Below are 26,175 nucleotides of genomic sequence, written 5' to 3' on the forward strand. Positions count from 1 at the left end.
GCCTGTTTAGGTACACTTAGGGAGAATTCAGAATATCCAATTCACCTAACAAGCACGTCTTTCGGGACTTGTGGAAGGAAACCGGAGCACCCGGAGGAAACCCACGCGGACACAGGGAGAATGTGGAGCCTCCACACTGCCAGTGACCCAAACAGGAATCGAACCTGGGACCCTGGCACTGTGAAACAACCATGCTAACCACTGCACTACTGTGCCACCCATGTACTTATTATGAAATAAATATTCTATATTATTAATTAACATGTACAAATAGAATAATAGCCTTCTGTCTCCTAAATCAATGGTACACCATCATTGGTCAACTCTGCATTAATCGTCTGGTGTGGCAGTGTCTCCTGCATTTCCTGCAAAGGAAGATATTGGACTGAGAATACGTACATTTTGCTAGCCTCCCTGTTTTCTGGACTTTCTTCTCGACCAGCTGAACTTTTCGTTTCTGCTCACCTTTCCCTGTAAATTGATTTTGATTTGATTTTATTTATTGTCACATGTACCGAAGGACCGTGAAAACTATTTTTCTGCGGCCAAGGGAATGTACAATACGTACATAGTAGACAAAAAGAATAACCAACAGAGTATATCGACAAATGGTACATCGACAAACAGAGATTGGTGACAATGCGCAACAAGGGGCTAAACAAAGCAAATACATGAGCAAGAGCAGCATAGGGCGTTGTGAATAGTGTTCTTCCAGGGAAAAGATAGTCCGGACTAGAGTCGTTAAGGAGCCTTGTAGCTGTGGGGAAGAAGCTGTTCCTATGTCTGGATGTGTGGATCTTCAGACTTCTGTACCTTCTGCCTGATAGAAGGGCCTGGAAGAAGGCAATGCCTGGGTGGGGGGGTCTCTGATAATGCTGTCTGCTTTCCTGAGGCAGCGGAAGGTGTAAACAGAATCAATGTGAGGGTGGCAAGCTTGTGTGATGCGTTGGGCTGAGTTCACCACACTCTGCAGTATCTTGCGATCTTGTGCCGATCAGTTGCCATACCATGCTATGATGCAGCCGGACAGGATGCTCTCTGTGGCACATCTTCAGAAGTTTGTGGGAGTGCAGACATGCCGAATTTCTTTAGCTTCCGTAGGAAGTAGAGATGTTGTTGGGCTTTCTTGACTGTTGAATCAACGTGAGTGAACCAGGACAGACTGTTGGTGATGGTGACCGCCAGGAACTTAAAGCTATCGACCATCTCCACTTCAGAGCCATCAATACACTCTGGAACCTACCTGAGACCAAACTGTTTTAGACCTAGAAACGTGTACTAAGACATGGGGCGGAATTCTCCGCTTCCGCGATGAATCGGGAAAGCCGTCATGAACTCGGCCGAGTTTCACGACGGCCTCGGAGGCCGCTCCTCGCACCTTATTCACCCCCATCCAGGGGGCTAGGTGGGGTGACGCTTTCAAGGCGGCGCGCCGAGAATGACGCGACAGCGGCGCCTAGGTGACGTCAGCCGCGCATGCGCAGGTTGGCCGGCTCCAACCCGCGCATGCGCGGCTGACGTCACAACAGCTGACGGCTCCAACCCGCGCATGCGCGGTTGCCGTTTTCCCCTCCGCTGCCCCGCAAGACGTGGCGGCTTGATCTTGTGGGGCGGCAGAGGGGAAAGAGCGCGTCCCTTTGAGACGCCAGCCCGACGATCTGTGGGCACCGATCGCGGGCCAGTCCCCTCCCAAGCACGGCCGTGGTGCTCACTCCCCTCTCCGCCCCCCACAAGCCACAAACGAGCATCTGGCGCCCATGTCCACAACGGCAGCCACCAGGTGTGGTTGCCGCCATCGTGAACCGGTCGGGAACGGCAGGCCGCTCGACCAATCCGGGCCGGAGAATCGCCGGTCGCTGTGAAAAACGACTAGCGGCGATTTGGCGAGCGGCGATTTGGCGAGCGGGTGGGGTGGGAGAATCGCAGGGGGGGCCAGGGGCGGTGAGTCGCCCAGCCCTCCCGCGATTCTCCCACCCGGTGTGGGGAGTGGAGAATCGCGCCCATGATGTATTAAGGAGCTCCTGGTAAAGGATTTTCTCGGCAAGGATGATCATAACATGACCGCATTTCACATTCAGTTTGAGAATGAGAAATGTGGATTCACTTTATTAAAGTGTCTTAAACTTAAGTGGAATGGGATGGGAGTGGCAAACATTTAAGGAAACATTTCATAACTCTCAAAAGGCTATATTCCACTGAGGAAGAAAGACGATACCAGAAGGATGCATGCTCCATGGCTAACTAAGCAAGTTAATGCCGGCATCAAATTGAAAAAAATGGCTTACAATGCTGCGAAGAGGAGAGGTCAGGCAGAAGATTGATAATGTTTTAAAAACTATCAAAAGATAACTAAAATAATAATAGAGAGAAATTGGAGTGTGGGAGAAAATTATCAATAAATATAAAAATCGACAGTAAAAGCTTCTGCAAGTATATAAGGACAATAGTAGCTAAACTGAGCATTGATCCCTTTGAGAGTGATGCTTCAAAATTAAAAATGGGAACTGAGGAAATGCACAAGCTTTGAATAAGTATTGTGTATCCATCTTCACAGAAGAAAACAAAAGAGTGTCTCAAGAATAGTTGAAAATCAAGAGACAAAAGGGAGGAAAAAACTTAAAATAATCATTACCAATAGAGAAAAAGTAATGAGACCTAAGTTGGCAAGTACCCTGGGCCTGATGGCATCCTAGGGCTGTACAAGAAGTGGCAGCAACAATATTGGATGCATTTATTATAATATTCAAAATTCACTAGATTCTGGAATGGTCCCTGTGGATTGAAAAACCCCAAATGTTAACGCCTCTGTTCAAGATAGGATCGAGACAGAAAGCAGGGGGTGAATAATATGGTTGTGAAATGACAGTGCTTCCACATCTGGACTTTAGTGGCATTCCAACCTCCAGGTCCGCCATCAGACCATACCTGATAATTTGATCATTCTTGCAAATTAATGGCTGGGGCGGGTTATAGACCTCCACCCCACTCATCGAGTGCTGGAGGGCATGATGTCTGGTCTTGGAGGCTGCAAACCATGACCTGCTACAGGGTCCTGGCCAGTACATTAAAGGGCCCCCTGGCACGGGACAGGTAACTCATCAGATAGGCAACTATTATACAGAGAGAGAGGATTTGTGCATTTTCCAATCTGGCCAGGTAAGTGCATTTAAATTTTAGTTAATCTCTCAAACCATGTCAATCTTCATAGTTGGCAGAAATTCAAAAAATCAAGAAGTCTCCCACACTAGGCATTGGGGATTTGCACATAGAAGTTTGTGTCATAGGAGTGAGAGGAGAGGCATTCTAAAAGGAACAAACCAGCCCCCAGGTTTAGTGTGGCTGCACTTGGTGCCATCCTACGTGCTGTTTATATCAACGTGATCAGCTCATGCCAACTGCTGTTCCATAGGGGAAGAGCTGTACTAGACCATGCCAATGTGGATTTCAAGCAATGGTCCAATCATATGGCAGGTTGTTAGCAGAATCACTTATGACACATGAGCACAGGCTCTTTCCATTTGATTCTTGGCATATTGCATGAAGGAGATGCAATTACCATTCCTTTGGAACATTGCATCTGTGAACGCCTTGATGCAACAGTATGCAGCAAGCTGTGTTATCCCACTAAGGTCTCGACGGGTCTGGAATTAGCTTGTTGCAAAGAAATCAGTGTTACAGGCATCGGGTGGCCCCAACACAATTGAATGAGATCTCCTTTGCGAGCATCTCAAAAAGAAATGTAACACTGGCTCTTGAAGTCCTGAGTCTTCTCTTTCACTGCTCAGATGCACGTAGTTAAATCTCTGCCTGTATGCCCTTGGGTTGGCATACAATTATCTGAGCCTGTGCTTAGGGCCTCTGGGCTCCTCTTGACCTTACGGGTCTGACGCTCTGTCCCTTTTCTGCCAAACCACAACATCCTGATCTTCCCTGAGTTCCTATCTTCCTCTCGCCCGCCTCCTCCTAATCCTTCTCTTATCACCTCTTGAGGTTATGTGTCCAACTGAGACCACAAGTTACATCTGTCTCAGCGATTGTACACCCCTGGGTAATGAACAGTAAAAAAAAATTCAATCAAAACAGCTCTCTGAAACGGGTCCCTCTGCTCATTCACATGAAAAATCCCTGAAGTTAATGAAGTGTTAACTATAAAGATGCGACTCTGATCTCAGCTGCAGTTTTAATACCTGCTCAAACATACTTGCCCATTCAAAAACAAATTCCCAACCTGCTGTGATTCTCACCCTGAGGGCATCTTATTGGCTTCAGTGAATGTTATTGCTGCGAGTTGGCTTGTTAACAACCTTAATTGTCTTCTGAATTGCTGTTTGAATAACTCAGGTGGATTTCTGACTTTTTGGCTCACTCGGATGACATTTTATCACAAACCAGCATGATGACATTGGATACGCAGCCTGACATTATCACAGCCTACATTATACTCCATGAAGTGGGGAATGCTCCAAATTGGGAGTGTATTATTAGCACCAAGAATCTATAGGCCAATTAGCTTAATACCCGTTATTGAGAAAAAATGGAATCCATTATTAAGGAGATTGTGGCAGGAAATTTAGAAAAGCATAAAACTGTCAGGAAGAGTCAGCATAATTTTGTGAAAGGAAATCACGTTTGACTAATTTATTGTAGTTCTCTGAGGAAACAGTTGGATAATGGAGAGCCTATAGATGTAGGATATTAAGAATTCCCAAACAGCATTCGATAAAGTGGCACAAAAAGGTTACTACACAAAATAAGAGCACATGGTGTGATATGTTAGCATGGATAGGGGATGGACTACCTAACAGGCAACATTCGGGAAAAGTGGATCATTTTGAGTTTAGCAACCTAATAGAGTTCCACAGGAGTCAGTGCTGAGGCCTCAACTATTTGTGGTATATATTGACACCTTGGATAAAGGGATCGACTGTATTGTAGTTGAATTTTCTGATGGTACAAGGATAAATAGGAAAACAAGTTAATTGTAGAATCACATAATCCCGACAGTGCCAGAAGGAGGCCATTTGGCCCATCGGGACTGCACCGACCCTTTGAATGACCACCCTATGTAGGCCCTAGGTGTGAATCGAACCTGGATCCCTGGCCCTGTGAGGCAGCAGTGCTGACCACTGTGTCACAATGCTGCCCCTGAAGGATGCAAAGAGTCTGCAATGGGGTGTAGATAGGTTGTGAGTGGGTAAAAAATTCGCAGATTAAGTATATTGTGGGTAAATGTGAGGTTATTCACTTTGGCAAAAAGAATAGAAAAACAGTTAATTAAATAGAGACAACAGAATGCTGTGGCATAGAGGGATTTGGATGTCCTTGTACATGAATCACAAAGTTTGCATGGAGGTACCACAAATAATGGTCACAAATAATAACCTCGACGGCATCAACATGGCCTCAGGAGCAGCGATTCTGATCCCTACAGGGGCCAGTACGGCACTGGAGCAACCCACGCCGCGCTCCAGCTGATGATCCCGGCGTCAAATGGGTGCCGCGGGTCTGCACATGTGCAGTGGGACCGGCGCGATTGCTGCATATGTGAGGTGGCTCCCTTCTCCGCGCCAGCCCCGACGCAACATGGCGTAGATTTACAGGTGCCGGCGCGGAACAAAAGAGACCCCCAGCCCGAGAAAGCGGCCTGCCGATTGGTAGGCCCCGATCGTGGGCCAGGCACCCTCGGAGCCGGATCCCCCCCCCCCCCCCCCCCCCCCCCACTAGGCCGCCCCCGGATCCATTAACACCGAGGTCCCGCCGGGTAAGACCAGGTGTGAAAGGCACCGGCGGGAGTCGGGTATTTTTGTACGGCCGCTCAGCCCATCCCGGGCCGAGAATCGCCGGGCCCCGTAGAGTGGCCCCCAACCGGCGCCAACTGCCCCATTTCTCCGCTCTCTAGAAAATCGGCGGACTGGCGTCAGGTCGGTGTTGCATGATTCGTGCCCGTCCCGGCAATACTCCGGCCCGGCCTGGGCTGAGAGAATCCCACCCAGGGTCAGAATCCCCCAGACAATTGTTACGTGATAGTTTCCAACCCCCCCCCCCCTCCCAAAACACACTTTAAATTCTTTTCACATAATTATACCTTCCCTTACGAGTTTGCATTCTTAAATTCAGTCCAGATTTTGCACATGATTCTTTTAACCCACTCTTCTACTCCACTTTTAACATCGAGCCCAATCCAGTATTTTACTCCTCCCCCCCCCCCCCCCCCATTGTCTTAACTGTTTTTACGCAAACTCCAAGATCCAGCCGTCGATTTCATTAGTTAATTCAACTTGCATTTCACAGGCTGTAGTAAATTATCATAAACTGAAAATTACTTCAGGTATCTTTTTGATGTCTTAGCCTTCTTCTGAACCCAGTCTGTCGTTACTGAACAGTGCACTTTTCTAATACCTTACCTATCTTCATTTTCCTAGTTTCTAGCTAGCTGCTCATCAGATCTCTGCACTTTTCTTAAATGTTACTCCAGTGTATGGCTTTTCTTCCAGCAAAGCTAAGGTAGATATCCTCACTCTAGCCTTCCAAACCAACTGTTTATTGCAGAGCTGTGAGAGCTGCCTTCTTCTCACTGTCTATCTTCAACTACAATCAAATTAGCTAAACTAAAATTTGCAAGCATCTCTGCCTTACAGGGTTATAGTTGCTAAGCTACAGCCATGTGCTTATGCCTTTTATTTATTCTTCACAGTTGGAACTCAGTGAACACCCCACACGTACAAACATCTTTGTTCAGCATGAATCTAATGATAGGTTTTACCCGCCCAGGTACAGAAATTAAACCCACTTAAAACTATACCTTATTTCTAATGTTTACAAATACAAATCCCATAAGGCTATCTTTGTTTTCCTATCACCTATCTTTTTTTATAAATTTAGAGTACCCAACTATCATAACTATCTTTTTTATAAATTTAGAGTAACCAATTATTTTTTTCTAATTAAGGGGCAATTTAGTGTGGCCAATCCACCTACCTGCACATCTTTGGGATATAGGGGTGAGACACATGCAGACACAGGGAGAATGTGCAAACTCCACACGGAGAGGGACATGGGCCGGGATCGAACCCGGGTCCACTGCGCCACCGTGCCGCCTCTGGTCATAACTATCAAGTCATCTCTCAACCCTTCAACATATCCTGACGTTCCAACTTCCTAATCGAAGAGTTGACATCTTCATTCTTTTTGTTTTATTTGTTTGTCTTGTACAAACGATTGCATTCATTTATTGAGCAGACATTCTCAGCTCGAAGTACCATTAAAGCAAATGGATAATGGCACATCAGCACCTTACACGTTGAGGACTGCCTGACATGAGGTGAATAGTGGCTTTCTAATGGCACAAAATGGACTCTCCTGCCATTGAGGACAACCCAGCTCACCTGTTCTCTACATTAATTGAATTGGGTTTCTCACTCCTAAATGCTGTCGCTCATTTTGTGTAAACGTTCTGCAGTGAAACTGGAGTGTCCTCTCCAGGGTGTAAGCCTGTGCCAAATTTATGGAAAGCCTGGCTGCCCAAACAGCAATGAACTCATTTGGTCACCGCGGTTGATGTCAAAGGAATACAATGTTCGACATTTTACGCAGCCTTGGTTACAGGGGTTACCAGAAAGGTGACATATTTAGACATTAGCCAACCATTGAACTTCACTCCAGACTATTTGTCAAGGTTTACTCTCTTAGTTTTCAACTCTGCCAAGGTATCCACAAGGCAGTAGAGCGATCCATCCATAGCTGGGAGTTTAGTTCATGAATGCCAGGGCAATCTCACATGCCAGTGGGCCTGAACACAGCATGTCTGGGGGCCAAACCTCTCTTGAATTCTTCTGAAGCTTTAGTATGTTTCCACGTGTTACCACGAGCAGCCACAGCTGATGGTGAGGCTGTGTGCTGACAGGGAAATAAACATTCTGTTTTTCCCCCACATTACTACTAACTAGTGGTGCAGGATGAAAATGAGAAGCAAACTAGTACACAAAAGTGGAAAGCATGCTAACTTTCTTCACCCAGACATCAACCTATTGGGCAGACAAATAGAAACAGTAAATTTACATACTGTAGTTTTAAAATAATCCCTGAAAAATAGAACGCATCTGTTTTTCAGATATCTTCTATTGTTTATTGATGAAATTGCTAATCTAAAGAATCATATGATTCAGACTCACATGCAGTAATATTTTTCAATACGTTTTAAATTCTGTAGTAGTTCATGGAAGCCTGCCTCCTCACCTTGCCCCACGCTTGCAGAGTGGTGCCTCTGTTTCGCTCAAATGAAGTGAGATGCCGATGGATCTTTATGAACTATGGCTAATCACTCATTCCCAGTATTTATGGTGCTGTTCATACTGAGCAATAGATTTATATTAATAAGGAATGATTGTGATCTATGTAGATAAACATGGTTTATTTTTCATGTCTATTTATTTACAGTGCTTATGATGCAAAGCATTGATATTTTAGATGTTGTTATGTCCATGAATTTAAATAATAAACTGTGTTCAGCAACATAAATCAAGGTATATGACAAAAGAGAATATAAATGATCTAATATCAGTGAAAGCTATCAGACCACGTATCTTTCATTAAATAATAAATCATGTGTGTATTGTGAAATTTGAACTGCTTCAAGTATCATTTTAATATAGTGCATTGCTATACAACTTGCATGCCCTGGTTGTAAGTTAGAAAGTGCAATGCCGCCTTTGCATCAAAATGTACCTCTCTGTATATTAGATCCACTAAACATTAATCTATAGAAATGGATTACACCATGATCACATGAGAAGCAGCATGTTGTTATGAATACTTGAATGATATTGCACTAGATGAATGCACTGCATGGCTGAGTTGGTGACACATTGACATTCAGAAAATGTTTCAGATTGGCAAATGTACTACTCAGTTTTCAATTTGAACTAGTGAATATCTTAATTTTCACGAGAAGGATGTGAAGGCTGCGTACCCACCGTGAATTGACGAATGGTGAGAAAATAAGGCTAGTTTTACAAATGATCACTTTCAATTTTCAAGATACACTTATTATATGCTTATGTCTGTAATATTTGGCATGAAAAGATGTTTTTTGTAAGGTGAATTAAAAATCACATTAGTTTATTTTTTGTGATAATTTTCATATTGATATAATATTTTTCTTTTTATATATTCATCCAATATGTTAATGGTGTGTTAATTTTATTATTACAATTGAGGAGTTGCAGATAAAGGGCATTGAGTAAGTACCTTGAGTACAGATAAGGAAAGACTGCTGGGACACTGGGTGTTGGCTAGCATTTGTAATGTCGCATTCTGTAAATAAGTCTGGTCTTGAGTAAAATATTGACATCTGGTCTGCTGCATCACCAACTGCCTTTTGAATGAATTAACATGGTAGCAGAGGATGATTGTCAGGGAAGGTGTAAATTGGAAACTGAGAAAAAAAAATATAAGACAAAAGATTGTAATCTGCTTTTCATGAAGAATGGCTGAAAACAAGTGTAAATCGTAAAAAATTTGATTACCCAATTATATTTTCTGAATCTGAACTTTATGACCGATTGAAAAATAGAGTGGACATTTGGATGCAGATCATTGCAGTACCAATGAGAAAACCAAGTGTTGGTTTGGCATTGTCACCTACTGATGGATGTAAAATCAGCAAAGTATTTTGAGCTGAATGCCTGTTCATAGAGTCCCTACAGTGCAGAAGGAGGCAATTGAGCCCATCAAGTGTGCATTGACCCTTCGAAAGAGCATCCTACCTCGGCTGAATCCCCACTCTAGCTCTGTATCCCCACGCAACCTTTGGACACTAAGGGGCAATTTAGCATGGCCAATCCACCTGACCTGCACTTCTTTGGACTGTGGGAGGAAACCAGAGCACCCAGAGGAAACCCTCGAAGACAGGGGGAGAAAGTGCAAACTCTACACAGACAGTAACCCGAACCAGGAATTGACCCTGAAGCTGTGAGGCAGCAGTGCTAACCACTATGCCACCATGCCGTATGATTAGATTTTGATAGAGTTTGAACAAATGGAAAAATCCATGAAGGAATATATCATGGACTTTAACAGACTTTATAAAAGATTGCAGAAATTCAATTTGGAAATGCCTTGTTCCGTACGCGCATTCAAATTGCTAGATTATGCTAAGGTGTCACATATGGATAGATATGTGGTCTTAACTGGCATTAGATTCTCAAAAAGAAATTCTTTTTGCTCAGCGTTTGCTGCTTTAAAAATTTCCTGGTGAAGCAGTTCTCTCTAGTAGCCATAATGGTGCAAGGGGGGCATTCCATGGCAATACAAAAGATGCAGGATCCATGATTGCAGGTTTTTGATATTGCACAGGCATCAGTACAACAGAATCATTACAGACAGAAGGAATGGGGATGAAGTCATTTCTCTGCGATCTAGCAAATAACAGATTGGAGGAGTAAGAATAGATGAATAAATCTCAAGAATGGCATAAAAATTGTTAACTGGGGCGGGATTCTTCGGAAACCGGCGGGGCGGGCAACTTCGCCGCAAAGCAGTGGCGTGAACCACTCCGGCATCAGGCTGCCCCGAAGGTGCGGAATCCTCTGCACCTTCAGGTGCTAGGCTGGTGCCGGAGTGGTTTGTGCCGGCCGGCGTGGAAGGGGCTTGGCACCACGCCAACCGGCGCCGAAGGGCCTCCACCGGCCGGAGCAAGTTGGCACATGCGCGGGAGCGCCAGCACGCGCTGGCGTCATCCCAGCGCAAGAGCAGGAGGGGTTCGTCTCCGCACCGGCCATGGCGGACCAGTACACCAGCCCATGCGGAGGAATAGAGTGCCCCCATGGCACAGGCCCGCCGGCTGATCGGTGGGCTCCAATCATGGGCCAGGCCACCATGGGGGCACCCCTCTGGGCTAGATCCCCCCGAGGACCCCGGAGGCCGCCCACGCAGCCAGGTCCCGCTGGTAAGTACCTGTCGTAACATACGCCGGCGGGAGCGGCCGAAAACGGGCGGCCACTCGGCCCATCGCGGGCCGGAGAATCGCCTGCAGGACCACTGCCAAGGCCCTCAAATGGCGCGGCATGATTCCTGCCCCCGCCAAATCCCCAGCGCCGGAGAATTCACCGGGCAGCAGGGGCGGAGAATCCCGCCCCAGGTGTTTCAGATGTGACTCAAAATATCATTATGAGATGAATGCCCAAAGCAGAACAGCAGAGTTTTCAATGCGATGTTGACAAAGAGAATTCATAAGTTAAAGTTGATAATTATCAGTCTGAAGGAATTACTCCGATAATGAGTGTACTGGTTACAGATTACTTTAATTGTAGCATGTTGAATCGTGATGCACCTCGACAGTGTGTGGAACAGATCAGTTAAAATGTTATTTAGTTTCACTCAGTAGTGATGATCGAAGTAAGGCCAGAGAGTATGAATGTTCACTGTGTTTCAGGTCCAGGGATGATGTCAATTAAAATCACTGAAAAGTCTGTTGATTCCATGCAAAAAATCTGAAGTAAGCACTTCATTAGTACAGATGTAACCTCTTGTGAGATACCCTTGCTGTTGGGCAGGCCTTCTATGAAAAGGCGCAAATTAAACTGGACATGGAACATAATAAAGCAACTTTGACAAAGGGTCGTCTGGACTCGAAACAGCTCTTTTTTCTCCCTACGGATGCTGCCAGACCTGTTGAGATTTTCCAGCATTTTCTTTTTGGTTTCAGATTCCAGCATCTGCAGTAATTGCTTTTACAATAAAGCAATTGTTTTTGTAAAATCTCTATACCTCCTGTTTATCCAACTATGGCATTATTGCCACCCTTTAACAAAACCTGGTATTTCTAAACACAATGTTAAAGTGTTATCAATAGCATAGGTGATTAAAAATTTGAGAAAAAAACAAAATTGTCTTAATGTTACATGAACAATTTGCTCAGCCTTCTTGATACAAATTTAACATTCTACTAAAGAGCGCAGAGGTAGTTTATGAGGTACACACAGGTGTGATGATAGTCAAACTAATAAGGTCCATTCATATGAAGGGGGTTGACAGAGCAGACTCTGAGAAATTGTTTCCCCTGGCTGGGCAATCCTTTGGGGCAGCAGGGTAGCATGGTGGTTAGCATAAATGCTTCACAGCTCCAGGGTCCCAGGTTCGATTCCCGGCTGGGTCACTGTCTGTGTGGAGTCTGCACGTCCTCCCCCTGTGTGCGTGGGTTTCCTCCGGGTGCTCCGGTTTCCTCCCACAGTCCAAAGATGTGCGGGTTAGGTGGATTGGCCATGCTAAACGGCCCGTAGTGTCCTAATAAAAGTAGGGGGGGCTTGTTGGGTTACGGGTATAGGGTGGATACGTGGGTTTGAGTAGGGTGATCATGGCTCGGCACAACATTGAGGGCCGAAGGGCCTGTTCTGTGCTGTACTGTTCTATGTTCTATGTTCTATATTGAATTGGGACTGATTACAAATTTTCAGAACCTGAATCATTAAAAGGCAATGAAGCACCATGTACTCATATGTTTGACATTTACAAGGAACAGGTAGACAGGGGCATTAGGCAAAATGATACCGAAGCACAGAAAAACAGTCACTCTGGAGTTAGACGTTTTTTCTCCGATTCTTTTAGAGAAATTATCAGGGTACAACTGGCAGAACCATCCAAAGTAAGCGATTTAAATCGCTTCCGTCGGATGGTTCCCAGCCAGCATAATTCCCCAAAGGAAGTTGGTACTTCTGGGCAATTGTCGGGTAAACCCTAATATTGGAATGTCCTAAAGAGATTCCCCAGTACCCTAAAATGCAACGCTGGATAACCAGGAAGTTATGGGCCTGTGTAACGTTATGTTCTAATTTATGTAAATTGCAGAAAATATAGATATGTAAGTTTAGATTTACAGTATTTGTTCCAGCAGAATATTTTAAAATTAAAGCATAATGGGCTGAACAAATAAAAAGTAACATGTATTAATGTTAAAATGAAAATATTTCAATGGTGACTAAAACCTAATTATGGTCCCAATCGCACAAGTATGATTATTGTTTTCCAAAAGTTCTCATTCTATGCCATGTTTTCCAGTGACATGGGGACTCAGAAAATACAAGGAGTCATGAGCTAGTAACCTGAGTCTTGGATAAACTCAACATTCCTTTACTCGTTTTGAGGGAAAGGAGTCCATAAACATGAAACAATCCTAAACTACCTCCCATGCCAATCTTGGGCCATCTTTGTCATCAAAATTTTGTTCATAGCATTCTATTATAGATGTTACCAGTTAGTGCACTACTTGGTGAATAAATTAAAGTAATCACAACTATTGAGATCTATTTTAATCAAATTTTGCACCTACTGTAGCTGCTTTGACAAACATCTCAATGTTCCTCCTGGTTTAGTGTTTCATTAACAGCTTGCAAGGTGTCACTGGACGCGACTGTAAGTTGGTACACTCTTATTGGGAGTTTTTAATGTATTTTTATTCAAATATATTGCCAAAACTGCTTATTTACAGAATGTTGTTGCATTAAACTTGAGGTCGTCCAAAATTCTGCTGCCTATGTTCGAACGTGCACAAAGTTTTCATTCACTGTTCACATACTGTGCTTATTGACCTATGTGGACTCCTGGCTAAGCAATACTTCAATTTTTCAACTCCCTTCATGGTCTTGCCACTCCCTATCTTAGTGATATCCACCAGCTCCATAGCCCTCCAAGATATCTTTGCTGACAGGGTACTAATTTATGGAACCTAATATCCCCTTGTATTCTCAGTGTCAGCTTTTGCCTTGGGCTAGTTCAGTATGTTAAAGTGCGCTATATATATCAAGTTGATGTTTTCAGGATGGCAATTATGATGAGAATAAGGCATCGCCTTTTTTATTAGAAAAATAAAACAAAATGTAGTTCTTGGAATCAATTTGTGATAAATTATACTTAATTTTCTACTAGGAGCTAAGTTGCCATTGCCTAACACATTTTAGATATGACCGGACTTCCAGTGACGGCAATGGTGTGAGTGGTCGCACATTTGGTAGTTCCCATTTGTAGCGGTGCTTTTGGACCTTTCCCGATTAACAGGTGGCTGTTTTAATGGAAAAAAGTGCAGAAGTGGTGGAGGAAGAGTTTGTTCCACCGGTGGATGGATTTGTGGGCCAGAAATGGTTTTAGGTGAAAGGAGCTGTTGGAGCGAGAAGTTTCACCTGTGACACAGAGGAAGATGATGGAGGGTAAGCCCTGCCTGGCCGGGGTGGAGAGTTGGAGGGTTTTTGGAGGGGTTGGAGTTCCCTAGGGTAGAGGAGGACCTGGTGGAGGCATTGGGAGGCCCCATTGGGCTAGTGGAGGTGGTGGAGGGTATGGGGGCAATGGAGTGTCAGAAAACTGGGAGTTCAGGGGGTGAGCGAAGCCGATGTTTTGGGCTTTGCCTTCCAGATAGCCCGGAGACGGATCTTATTGGAGTGGCAGGACTCGGGGTCGCCCGTTACCAGGGTTTTGGGTGAGTGACCTGGCAGAGTTCCTCAGGCTGGAGAAGATAAAGTTTGCCTTGAGGGGTTTGCCCGGAGATGGCAGCCATTCATCGACTTCTTTGAAAACAGTTAAGTTGCCAGCAGTGGGGATGGGGGTGTACAAAGGAGATAGTGGAGCTAGGGAGCAGGAGGCGGGATGGTAGGGCAGTTGGTTTGATTAATTGCAGCTTTGTTTGCTTGTTTCGTTTTATGGTTGTGTTTGATATCTTTTATATATATATATATATATATTATATATAAATGTCTCAATAAAATACTATTTTTTAAAATTTTTAGATATGACCCATGTTGCTACAGAAAACATTAGAATAATTTCATCAATCTTGAGTTTTCTTTGAACTTCGCTTTTGGATGTAAAATGACTTTGCATCCTTGTACCATCGAAGTCCCTTAGCTACCATCTGTCTCAATTTCTTTTTAAGTGTTGCTTACATTTCTAGTTTTAGGTGAATAATAGGCCCTAGACAGTTGACAACAGTATTGTTACCTTATTCATGGTCCAGTACTTGAAAAGAAAGTTGTGGATGTTCCCCGAATACAATGATATAATTTTTTCAACATACCTTTTTGCTGATAGAGATAATTAAATGTGTAATTTTAATCACAATAGCTGTATCTCCTCCTTACTTTAATTACTTGCAGTAATTTAAATCAAGTTAATGCTTGTCACGTAGTTCAATCCAAAATAATTTAAAATTATGGATTACTCCTGAATCTAAAATATATGTTCCATTCAATTATAATTGTCTTATGGAGGGGTGGAGAGATTGATCTCATCCTTCATTTGGGCGGGCAAGGTAGCCAGGATTTGGAAAATGGCCCTGCAGAGGGCCTGGCAGTTGGGGGCCTTGGCATTGCTGAGCCTGATATACAGTTATTGGCTGTAAATGCAGAGAAGGTGTTGGACTGGTGCGAGGATGAGTCAGCTGTTTTGAGGGGTTGGAGGATAAGTGATTCGGCTATTTGAGGGGTTGGAAGATAAGTGTGAGTGCTGCAGGAAGGGCTCAGCAAAATATGTGCATATGTTCTGGGCATGTCCTGATCTGGCGGGATTCAGGGTCTCCTTCAGCACCATGTTGGCGATTCTGCAAATGGAATTGAAGCCCAGTCCCTTAAGGGACATATTTGCGGTGTTGGAGGTGCAGACGGGTGCGATGGTGGATGTCTTATTCATCGCCTTGGTGATTGCAACATGCGGATTCTGTTGTGAAGGTCAGCTTCTCCACCCAATGTCTTAGTATAGCTGGAACATCTTATGGAGTATCTACTCCTTGAGAAAGTTAGGTACACCGTAAGGGGTGCAATTGAGGGGTCTACAAAAGATGGCAGCCATTTGTTCTGTACTTCAAAGAGCTAGTCACCGTCAACTGTTGGCCGGGGGGGGGGGGGGTTGTTGTTTGTTTGGCTTTTGTTTATTGTTTTATTGCTTTGTACTTTTATTTTTAAATTTAGAATACCCAATTCATTTTTTCCAATTAAGGGGCAATTTAGCATGTTCAATCCACCTAGCGTGCACATATTTGGGTTGTGGGGGCAAAACTCACACAGACACGGGGAGAATGTGCAAACTCTACACAGACAATGACCCAGGGCCGGGAATGAACCTGGGACCTCGGCGCCGTGAGGCAGCAGTGCTCTCCCTATTGTTTTGGACTTATTAAAAATTGTTTAATAAAAATACTTCAAAATAAATAAATAATTATCTTACAAATGTCTTGGGAAAGTTTCCACTGGAACATGTCTGAAGTCATTTCCTTCCATGGAGAGTAAAATTTACAATTTATTGACAACATTTCAAAAATGTCGATAATGGATGTTCCATCATGGTTTTTGAAACTCCCAAGTTTTAGATACCTTGCCATGTATATCAGCAATCATTTACACAAATGCCACATGGTGGCGTAGTGGTTAGCACTGCTGCCCCACGTGCTGAGGACTTGGGTTCGATCCCGGCCCCGGGTCACTGTGGCCGCGATTCTCCGCAACAACGATGGGTGGGAGAATAGCGGGAGGTCCGCTCCCGCACCTCCCGCTATTCTCACTCCCCCACCCCCCACCCCCAAAATGGCGTGTCCGGGTTGCCGACACGCCGCTCGGAGAAACGCGGGCCGCCGCGAAAGACAGCGGCCCGCGATTCTCCGACCCAGATGGGCCGACCGGTCTGCCGTTCCCGACCTGTTCACGACGACGGCAACGAAACCTGGTCGCTGCCGTCGTGAACATGGCGCGCCAGGTAAGTGTGGGTCCTAGGTGGGGCGGATCGGGGATCGAGCACCACGACCGTGCTCGAGAGGGGACTGGCCCGCGATCGGTGCCCACCGATCGTCGGGCCGGCATCTCAAGGGGACGCACTCTTTCCCCTCTGCCGCCCAGCAAGATCAAGCCGCCACGTCTTGCGGGGCGGCTGAGGGGAAAGACAGCAACCGCCGCGGTGTCATTCTTGGCGCGCCGGGCCTTGAAGCCAGGGACAAGGCCCGGCCGCCGAGTTTCCCGGTACGGCCCGCCTATCCCCCCGGGTAGGGGAGAATAGGGGGCCGGGAGAGGCTTCCGACGCCATCGTGAACCTCTCCGGGTTTCACAACGGCATTGGGCCTTGTGGAGAATTCTGCCCTGTGTGTGCGGAGTTTGCACATTCTCCCCGTCTGTGTGGGTCTCACCTACACAACCCAAAAAGAAGTGCAGGGTAAATGGACTAGCCATGCTAAATTGCCCCTTAATTGGAAAAACAAAGAATTGGGTACTCTAAATTTATTTTTAAAAACCAATCATTCACACTGTCAATCTATTAAATTGACCATCACACTGACTCTTAAGTGAACTAGAGTATATCAAATCAGTACAAGTGCTGCAGTCCTTCAAAAGCATTAATTCTCATTGTGTGAAGGTAGAAAAGATTCAAATTTTTTCTGGGGTTTTAATTAAAAGCAAAAAAATATATTTTTCGTCTTTAATCTATACTTAGAAATTGTGTATGTCATCTCACTGGAAGAATGGAATTCTTTGATCATGAATCAATGTATGCGCTTTCCAATTAGAATTGTTAAGCTTCCCATTGCTTGATACTTAAAGTAGAAAGGTGCAATCATCTATAAGAATGACTAAAAAATTGTATTTGAAAATATAAGCAAAAGAAAGAAAACAACTAAAAACGTAAAATATGAAGAGGGTAGTCATGAATTTTCACTGTGAATTTTTTTTCCATTTGATGCATTTGAAATTTAAAGCGAGCTGTATAATCGGATTTGTATATCCAGACTGCAACATTTTCAGTCTACAATGAAAGAAAAATCAGACAGGATGCATTGTAAATGTATTGGGATTAGGCAGTGGCATTGTCACTGGACCAGTAATCCACAGACCAGGGGTAATGCTCTTAGAGCTCAGGTATGAATCCCATAACAACAGATGGTGAAATTTGAATCCAATAAAATCAAGAATTGGAAATCTAATGAAACCATTTTTTGATTATCATAAAACCCCTCCTGGTTCATGAGGGAAAGCAATCTGCCGTCTTTATCTGCCCTGGCCTACATGTGACTCCAGATCCACAGCAATGTGGTTGACTCTTAAATGCCCTCTGAAGCCACTCAGGTTAACAGCAGTTAGGGATGGCTCAGCCATAGATGTCCATTTCCCATGCATAAATAAAAAAACATATATACGTGAAATCTTTATGTACCAGAGTGGCACACAAGCCATCAATCGCAAGCATTCCTGTTGCTCTGTCGTGTACATTAGCAATCATTTTCACTGTCAATCTACTGAATTGACCTTTATACTGACTCATAAGCGAATTAGAGTAAAGAAAATCAATACAAGTGCTGCAGCACTATGAAAAGTGAGAATTCTCATTGTGTGGTGATTCACATCTGCCTTGAGGTTCACCCATTTATACTTTAAAAATTGGACACAGCATCCCACTGTGCCATGGGATGACAATTTGCATAATTAAGGTAAGCCTCTCACCTGTTTCGGCAGACCGGCTACTGGCTCATTTAAGGCCTTCCGGAAAATTGCTTCAAGTGGATCTTCGGCATTCAGAGGTGCCTGAAATACCCATTGAATTCTTAGTTGTTGGCCATACGTTTTTCAGGTAAAAAATTAGTGATAGCAGTTGCAAATTACTCCCGAATTCTTTTAAGTCAATCATTGCTAGTCAGACTGCACAGTTTTGCTAAATAATAAGTAAATGGCCGGGATTCACCCAGCCCCCGCCGGTTCGGAGAATCGGAGTTGACGCGGAGATGGCCCGCAACGTCTGTCCGAAGTCGGGACGCGATTCTCCGGCGACCGGAGAATTGCCACCAGCCTCGCGTGCGTGATTAACGCGGTGCCGGTCAGGGGACGTTGAAAGAGGCCCCCGCAGCAATTCTCCGCGGTCGACCGGCCAAGTTCCTGCTGGTGTGGTTCTAACATGGTTCCACCAGGGGGGAGCCCGGAACCGCAGCCGCGGTGGCTGTCCTGGTGAGGGGGGGGGGATCAGACTCCGGATGGGCTCCACAATGGCCAGGCCAGCGATCGGCGGCCTCGCATGATCCGGATGGGGCCTACCTTCTTCTGCACCGGCCCGCCGTGTGGCTCCACTGTATTTCGCGGGCTGGTTGCTGAAGTGGCCACCGCTTGCATGGGTGGACCCGTGTTTGGCAGTGCAGGGCCGCATATCGGCGCTGCGTGGGTCACTCCGCGCCGTGCTGCCCCGTGTGGGCCACAGAATCGGTGGGCCAGGAGGCCCGTTGGCGCCGGTGTGAAACACTTCGGCGTTTACGCCGGCGTCAACACTTAGCTGCCGTATTGCAGAATCCCGGCCAATATGTTTCAGAGAATTAAATTGTTGTTTTTGAAATATAAGAAGTGTAGAACCACAAAGTAAAATTCTGCAACAAAGTGAATATGTTCTCCACTTTTATTGCAAATAAAAATATCAGTGGTCTCTAAGGAACTGTTAGTGATGCACAAGACCAGTGGCATCTTGAATATATGAATATGATGGGCAGGAAATGATCAACTGGTCTAACAAGCCTGCCCACATCATGGTGGCCAGACCATAATCGTTAAACACTTAATTGCCTGCCACCATGTCACTTACCCCACCTGTCCCTGCATTCATATTATCTCCTGCTAGTGGGAAACAATACATTTCAGGACCAATGAGGGAAAACAATGTGCTATCAAATTTTTCTTGGACCCCTCATATTATTGAAACTAATCAAAAATATCACAAAGATCAAGCCTCACATATAAAGACTGTAGAGATCTACCATGCGGTTCAAGTGCAATCGGTAGAAATGTGAGTTTCACTTCTCGGATGCAAAGTAAGAATCTTTTATTGCCTCTACTGATTACAATTGAGAGAAACTTAAATCTATTCTCAATAAAGACTTGCCAACAAAAGACTCAAAGAGAAGTAATCTATAAAACAATTTTAACGTTCAAAAATAATACAGAAATGGTTTCTTACTTAAAGCAAAACAGCTTGTGCGAACTTCAAGAGTTAGAGTGGAAAAGTGAAAATACAAAAATAAGGACAGCAAATAGGTCAAAGTATCGCGTGATCCTAGATAGAAAATGGCTGCCGGAACTCTCATGTTTAAGGAAAATTTTATTAGTCTGAGGCTATTTCTCCATACCTCTATGTCGTCTTGTTTGGTTTGGGTGAGTTTCAAATACATTTGATTAGATAGTTAACTGTCCATCCTCAATGTGCAATGTAAGTTTTAAATATTTAATGTTTGAATATTTGTGTGTGCTATGGAATGTGATTTTGTGCTGTAATCGAGTCTGGTTCTTACTGGTTTTCTGCTGACTTTCATTTTATCCATATTCTGAACAATGGCGGCTTCATATTGCTATGGTGCTTATTTCGACCTTAATCTGATTACTGGTACAGCTCATTTCTTAATATGAGAACAATAGTTAGTTCATATTTTCAGTAAAACTGTTGCCTTTATCTTCAACTAGTATGTGGATGTGTCAAGTTTTTGTACCTCTGTTTAAGTTATGTGTTTTGGCATGACCTAAGGTTATGAATACTGAAATCCTTATTTTAAAATGGGTATTAAAGGCTGGGCTTTAATATTTACATTAAAATGGCCTTTTACCTGTCAGAAATAGCTGATTCCCTTCAAAGACTTAGCTTCGGGATGATCTGATTGCTGCCCAGGAACTGGTCCAACTCCCTCATGAAGGCAGAGAGCCAGCATGTGCCGCACTAACCAACAATGCATTCCTTTGGATCACAATTCATTGCAAAAGTACTGCCTAATATTCAGTCTATTGAAAATGAAAATCGCTTATTGTCACGAGTAGGCTTCAATGAAGTTACTGTGAAAAGCCCCTAGTCGCCACATTCCGGCACCTGTTTGGGGAAGCTGGTACAGGAATTGAACCGTGCTGCTGGCCTGCCTTGATCTGCTTTAAAGGCCAGCGATTTAGCCCAGTGTGCTCTACTCACACTGGTTCTACTCACACATAGTTTAAGGTAATTTCCACTTGTCCTTCACAATCTGTTAAACTGGAATAATCTTTCAATGGAGATACTATACGTAAAGATGCATTTTCACAGACTTCAATGCTGAACACAAAAGATATTTGATACTAAGAATTGTACCACCGCCTCATGGCTGTAGTTAGCTCTAAAGATGTCTCCACTTTGGAGCCTTTCTCACCATCGGGTGATTCCACACTCTGAATCCCAACTGGTCGCACAGGCCATGTGACCCTTCCTCTGCTGTGTTGCCCTTAAAGGGACAATCACCACATCCCTTCCCCTTTAACTCCTTCATACAATCTTCAGCAACAATTCATTCAGTCCTAAATGTTAACTCAACTTTTCGCAGCAACGTGATTGACTATTAACTGCTCACTGTCAAGGCCTAGCAAGCCACTCAGTTCAGGGGAAATTAGAGATGAACAACAAATGCTGGCATTGCCGGTGACACCCACGTTCCATGAAATAATTTTTAAAGTATTCTGTTCAGAATGGTTTTAAATAGTATCCATTCCCATTGATTTATGTTTGATATAATGAAGATAGCAATTTATATCCTAGTTGATACTCGAATTTTGTGAAATATCTTAACCAAAAACTTTCTGAAAGTTCAGATGGGCAATGTCGACTTGATTTCCCTCCTCCGTTACTCTAATGACATCCTCAAGCATGAACTTCAGAAGCTGTTACAGAATATTTTAAACCAACACTCACAGGGTATTTTGTTCAACATCAAGCAGCCTTTATTCTTATATTGGTTGGGAGATAATCTCCACTAGTAAACCAGGAGACTTTTCCAGTGATAGAGTTTAAAAACAGTTTATACACTGTAGCAGTTGCTTTACAATCTCAGTGCCACTTAGAGCAGAACTGATACTATCAAAAGGCCAGGACCCTGGGGCAATGACACAGGATAACCACCAACATGTGATCTAATTAAGGAATGGAGGAAGCCATTGTCTCTACCAAATTGCCTCACACAACTTTGGAAAAGGACAACTCAGGATACATTGTTCTCAGTTGTGGAAATAACATCAGCACTAATGTTATCTGTCTGGGTCAGACATGCAGTCTCAAAGTGGGTGCTAAGCACCAATCATCCAGCAGGAAGGATGTCCTCAGAAGTGTTTGCAATGTTGTTCTCTGAAACAAATGGTGTGCACTTTATAAGCTCAGTGTCTGGGAATCATTTTGACCCCATAATTGCTGTATGGCTTGGAAGCCTCACTTCAGAAGCCATTTTGCAAACTTTTAATGCTCTTTTTTCTAAGTGATGATAAAGTTTTCTGACTCTGATCTGTCCCCTTTTTTAAAAGTGAGAAACACATAAATAAGCTAGTTTCCAGACGAAGGGAATTAATTATCCCTGACTCTATTGAACTACTGAAGATTTGGACAAGTATCTCACAGAAAACAGGTCACATCCTATCCATTGATTACCCTTGGATGGCTATAGTACTGACCTGACGCCACAATTTTCTCTTTGCTAATCTATCTAAATAACATTATCTATTTCAGTACTAATAATGCTAGTTATTTCTAACCACCCAATTTGGAATGTAAGCATCAAGTAGTTCATAATTTTGGATCCAAGGTCGGGCTCCACTTTTCTGGATTTCTACCCCATATAGGATTTTGAACAAGCAGGGCAATTAGCCAGGCACCCAATTAGGGATGGTGGATGCAGGATCATCTGACTCATCTACCTGCCTCAGAGTCCCTGGCATTCATTTACTGTGTCAGCTGCTGTTGCTTATTGACACTCGTCTCTATATCTGAATCATTCAGCCCCATCTTCAACTTTGTCCTCCCAGAAACTAGATCAAAGCTACCTGGATTCCTGCTATACTACTGCATGGTTACTCTCCTCAAGCGCTCCACTGCCTACAGATTTACCTCTGTGTTACTTTGCACACTTACTGGCCACTGTGTGCCACTACCTGAACAGTAGAAGGCTTGCCAGCATCCAGTCCAGGTCCTGGGACCTGTTCAAAAATCAATATTAGCATGCTTTGATCAAAAATGTTAAAAGTCACATCAGTAGATTTATAGGAAATAGTAATTTAACAGCTTCACCATAACCTGAGAACCAGTTTGAATCTGCCCCACAGTATCCTTCAGTAACCTTATCATAATGCTCTTTGACTTCTGATGTTGCTTAAAAATAAATGTTACTGTTACTGCTACAGTTACACACCATCTTATTTCCCAGGGATCTTTCTTTTCTTTGTTTTTATAAATTTAGAGTACCCAATTGTTTTTTTTCCAATTAAGGGGCAATTTAGCATGTCCAATCCATCTTTGGGTTGTGGGGGTGAAATCCACGCAGACATGCAGAGAACGTACAAACTCCACACAGACAGTGACCCAGGGCTGGGATCAAACCCGGGTCCTCAGTGCTAACCACTGCACCACCGTGCCGCCTGATTTCCCAGAGATCTTTTAGTTAATTTTATGGCTGTTTTTGTATTCCTTAGTTGCAAGCAATATCCTCATGTGTATTCAGTGCCCTAATTGTGTAGAATGCTTTCTGTCCTGGGAAAATAAAACTTGAGTAAGAATGAAGGGGATGAAACAAGTAATGTGAAATGAGAATGCAACAGAACCCCAGATGAAACAAATTCATAGACATTGAAATGGTGAGGAAATTGCAGATGTAAAAGGGTAGATAAAATCACAGAGAGACTTTTAATATGACAGGAGGTGACTCTTGAATACATGGAAATAATGAGGTCAGCACAGAATAGAGAAAGCCAGCCTGGAAATTTGGAAGTATAGAATAGCCGAAGTACATGGAAACTGGTGTCTCTTTTTGTGTTCGTTTCAACTACAAAATTGTGAAAAAGTCCAAACAAGTGACATTCACATCACTGCCAAATAAGAATTGCTGTGAAGTGGTATTATGCTATAACAAAGATTAGTTGCGGTGATAAATGTTACTGTCTTCTCCATCTATATTGTGCAGCAGTGAGACTGCAGAAGAGTTAGATTAGTGAAAGAGCTTCATATGATTTTATGCTTTTAAATTATTTTTTCTAGAACAAGATGTTCATTTACAGAGGAAAGGAGTACGAGCGACGTGAAGACTTTGAAGCAAGGCTGTTCACTATATTTCCTAATGCAGAAAAAATGAAGACAACATCTCCTCCAAGTGATGACATCAAAAATTCTACTGGACAGTGTATCCTTAGAATGTGTTGGTGTGCATATCATCAGGAAGTCAAAGGTTGCTTTCCTGCACAAAACAATTTTTAATTTTGAAAGAAATGTATAAATATAAAAAAAATATGAGTGTGCATGCTAGTAGTGCATTTTGTAAAATTATCACGAGACCTATTCTATGTATTGGATCAAAGCACTTTTTTTTATTGTCACAAGTATGAAGTACATTCCGGCACCTGTTCGGGTAAGCTGGTACATTCTTGTGCATCATATTTAGTTCATAAACTCAAATTGCCCTCACTAGTACAACTACCAGTCATAAATTGTTGCCAACAGCACTTCACTCTAATTTGTGTGTAATTCAAAAAACATTTTCCAGACATAGTCCAAATTTAAAAGGACAATTGCTCAGCTGAATGGTTATTGTAGTTAAATTTTCACATCAATTTTGAGTTACTGAAATTTTGATAACACTAGATATCACGTTAAAATGGCATTGCCACAAGCATCAGAATATGACAACTTATTTAATATCTTGCATTTTCTTCTAATTAAAACTCTTAATCTTGCTAAAAACCAAATTTGCGTCAGGAAGGACTTTGAGGGAGATTGAGTGCCAAAACGTCGCTTTGTTTAAAAATAAGCTTTGTTCGTTTCCATTTTATTTGATATACATCTTCAAATTTGGTTAGCATGGGCTGGATTCTCCTATTCCACCAAACGCGTGTTTCTCGGCAGCGCGCCGTTCGTTGGTGGCTGGATTCTCTACTCATGATGCTTTTCAAAGGGATTTCCCATTGAAGCTACCCCATGCCGCCTGGAAATCCGTGGGTGGAGGTGCGCTGCCGGCGAGAACAGTGAATCCAAACGGCCGGAGAATTCCGACTCATAGCTCGTAATGACATGTTTTCCACCTGCAGGGTGAGATCTTCCAGCTTTTCACGTTGGTGGGATGTTCTGGCCCTGCCAACGGCGCACCCTCCCTGCGGAATTCCTGGCGGAGTGTGGTGGATGCAATGGGACATCCATTGACAGCAGTGGGACCAGAAGATCCCGCTGCCAGCCAACAGCATTTGTGATTTTATTACTATTCTCCCAGTATATAAATAGTAAGATTTATTTCCAAGTGGGTATCTACTGATGGTTCTCTATTTAATGTTATCCTTATTTTTCAATACTGCAAATGAAGTCTTAATATATTTTAACATTGCTGTAATGGAAAGGACAAAAAAATGGATTTTCAAGTATAATTGGATGATTACTTTGAAGTGAAACGGCCACTGCCACTTGTATAGAACTTTTAACATACAAATAAATCATCCCAGGATGTGTTGCGGAGTTGTCATCAACCAAAAATGAATGGTAGGCCAAAGAACAAAATATTAGGAGAGGTGACCAAAAGCATGGCCGGATATAGATCTGAAGGAGGAGAGCAAGGTCAGTGAGTTTAAAGAGAGATTATAAACCATGACCAGATGTGCAAAGTTATGGCTGCTAATGGTGGATTTGAGTGAAGAAAAAGGAGGGAACACACAAGGATAGAGGCTGAGGAAGAGGAAGTCTGGCGAGGGGTTTTAGGGTTGGATGAGACACTAGTGCAGACAAGGCAACAAAGACTTTAAATATGAATTTGAAAGTCTTATAATTGGAGGAGTCGGAGCCATTTGAAGTCAGCAATTGCAATGGCATTGAATGATCGGGTAGTATGGAACAATTTACAGGTTAGCAGAATTTTTGATGAGCTGAAGTTTACAAAGCATGGTGGACAGAAGGCTTCCTGGGGAATATTGAAACATTCTTAATTTTGAGGGCGATCTTTATGATGGAGAATTTATGGTGTCAGAAACAGCTCAAGGTTGAATATCATTCCATGATTACAAACAGGCTTGTTATCAGGAAAGTCTGGAATCATATTGTGGAAAGGGTCCAGAGTTTGTGGTGGGAGCCGAAGATGATGCCTTCAGTCTTCCCAATGTTTAACTCAAGGAAATTGTAGTTCATATAGGACTAGATGCTGCACAAAACCATAAG

At 43.5% G+C, this 26,175-nt stretch overlaps 1 protein-coding gene across 1 annotated transcript in view; it reads left to right on the plus strand.

Annotated features, from left to right (window-relative positions):
* dock1 (dedicator of cytokinesis 1) overlaps positions 1–26,175 on the plus strand; it is a 763,650-nt gene that overhangs the window by 652,574 nt on the left and 84,901 nt on the right. Inside the window, 1 exon segment of the mRNA XM_038821673.1 lies at positions 24,022–24,163. Within this exon segment, the coding sequence (XP_038677601.1) occupies positions 24,022–24,163 (142 nt within the window).

This window comes from Scyliorhinus canicula, chromosome 16 (genome assembly GCF_902713615.1).
Source record: "Scyliorhinus canicula chromosome 16, sScyCan1.1, whole genome shotgun sequence".
NCBI classification, from domain to species: domain Eukaryota; kingdom Metazoa; phylum Chordata; class Chondrichthyes; order Carcharhiniformes; family Scyliorhinidae; genus Scyliorhinus; species Scyliorhinus canicula.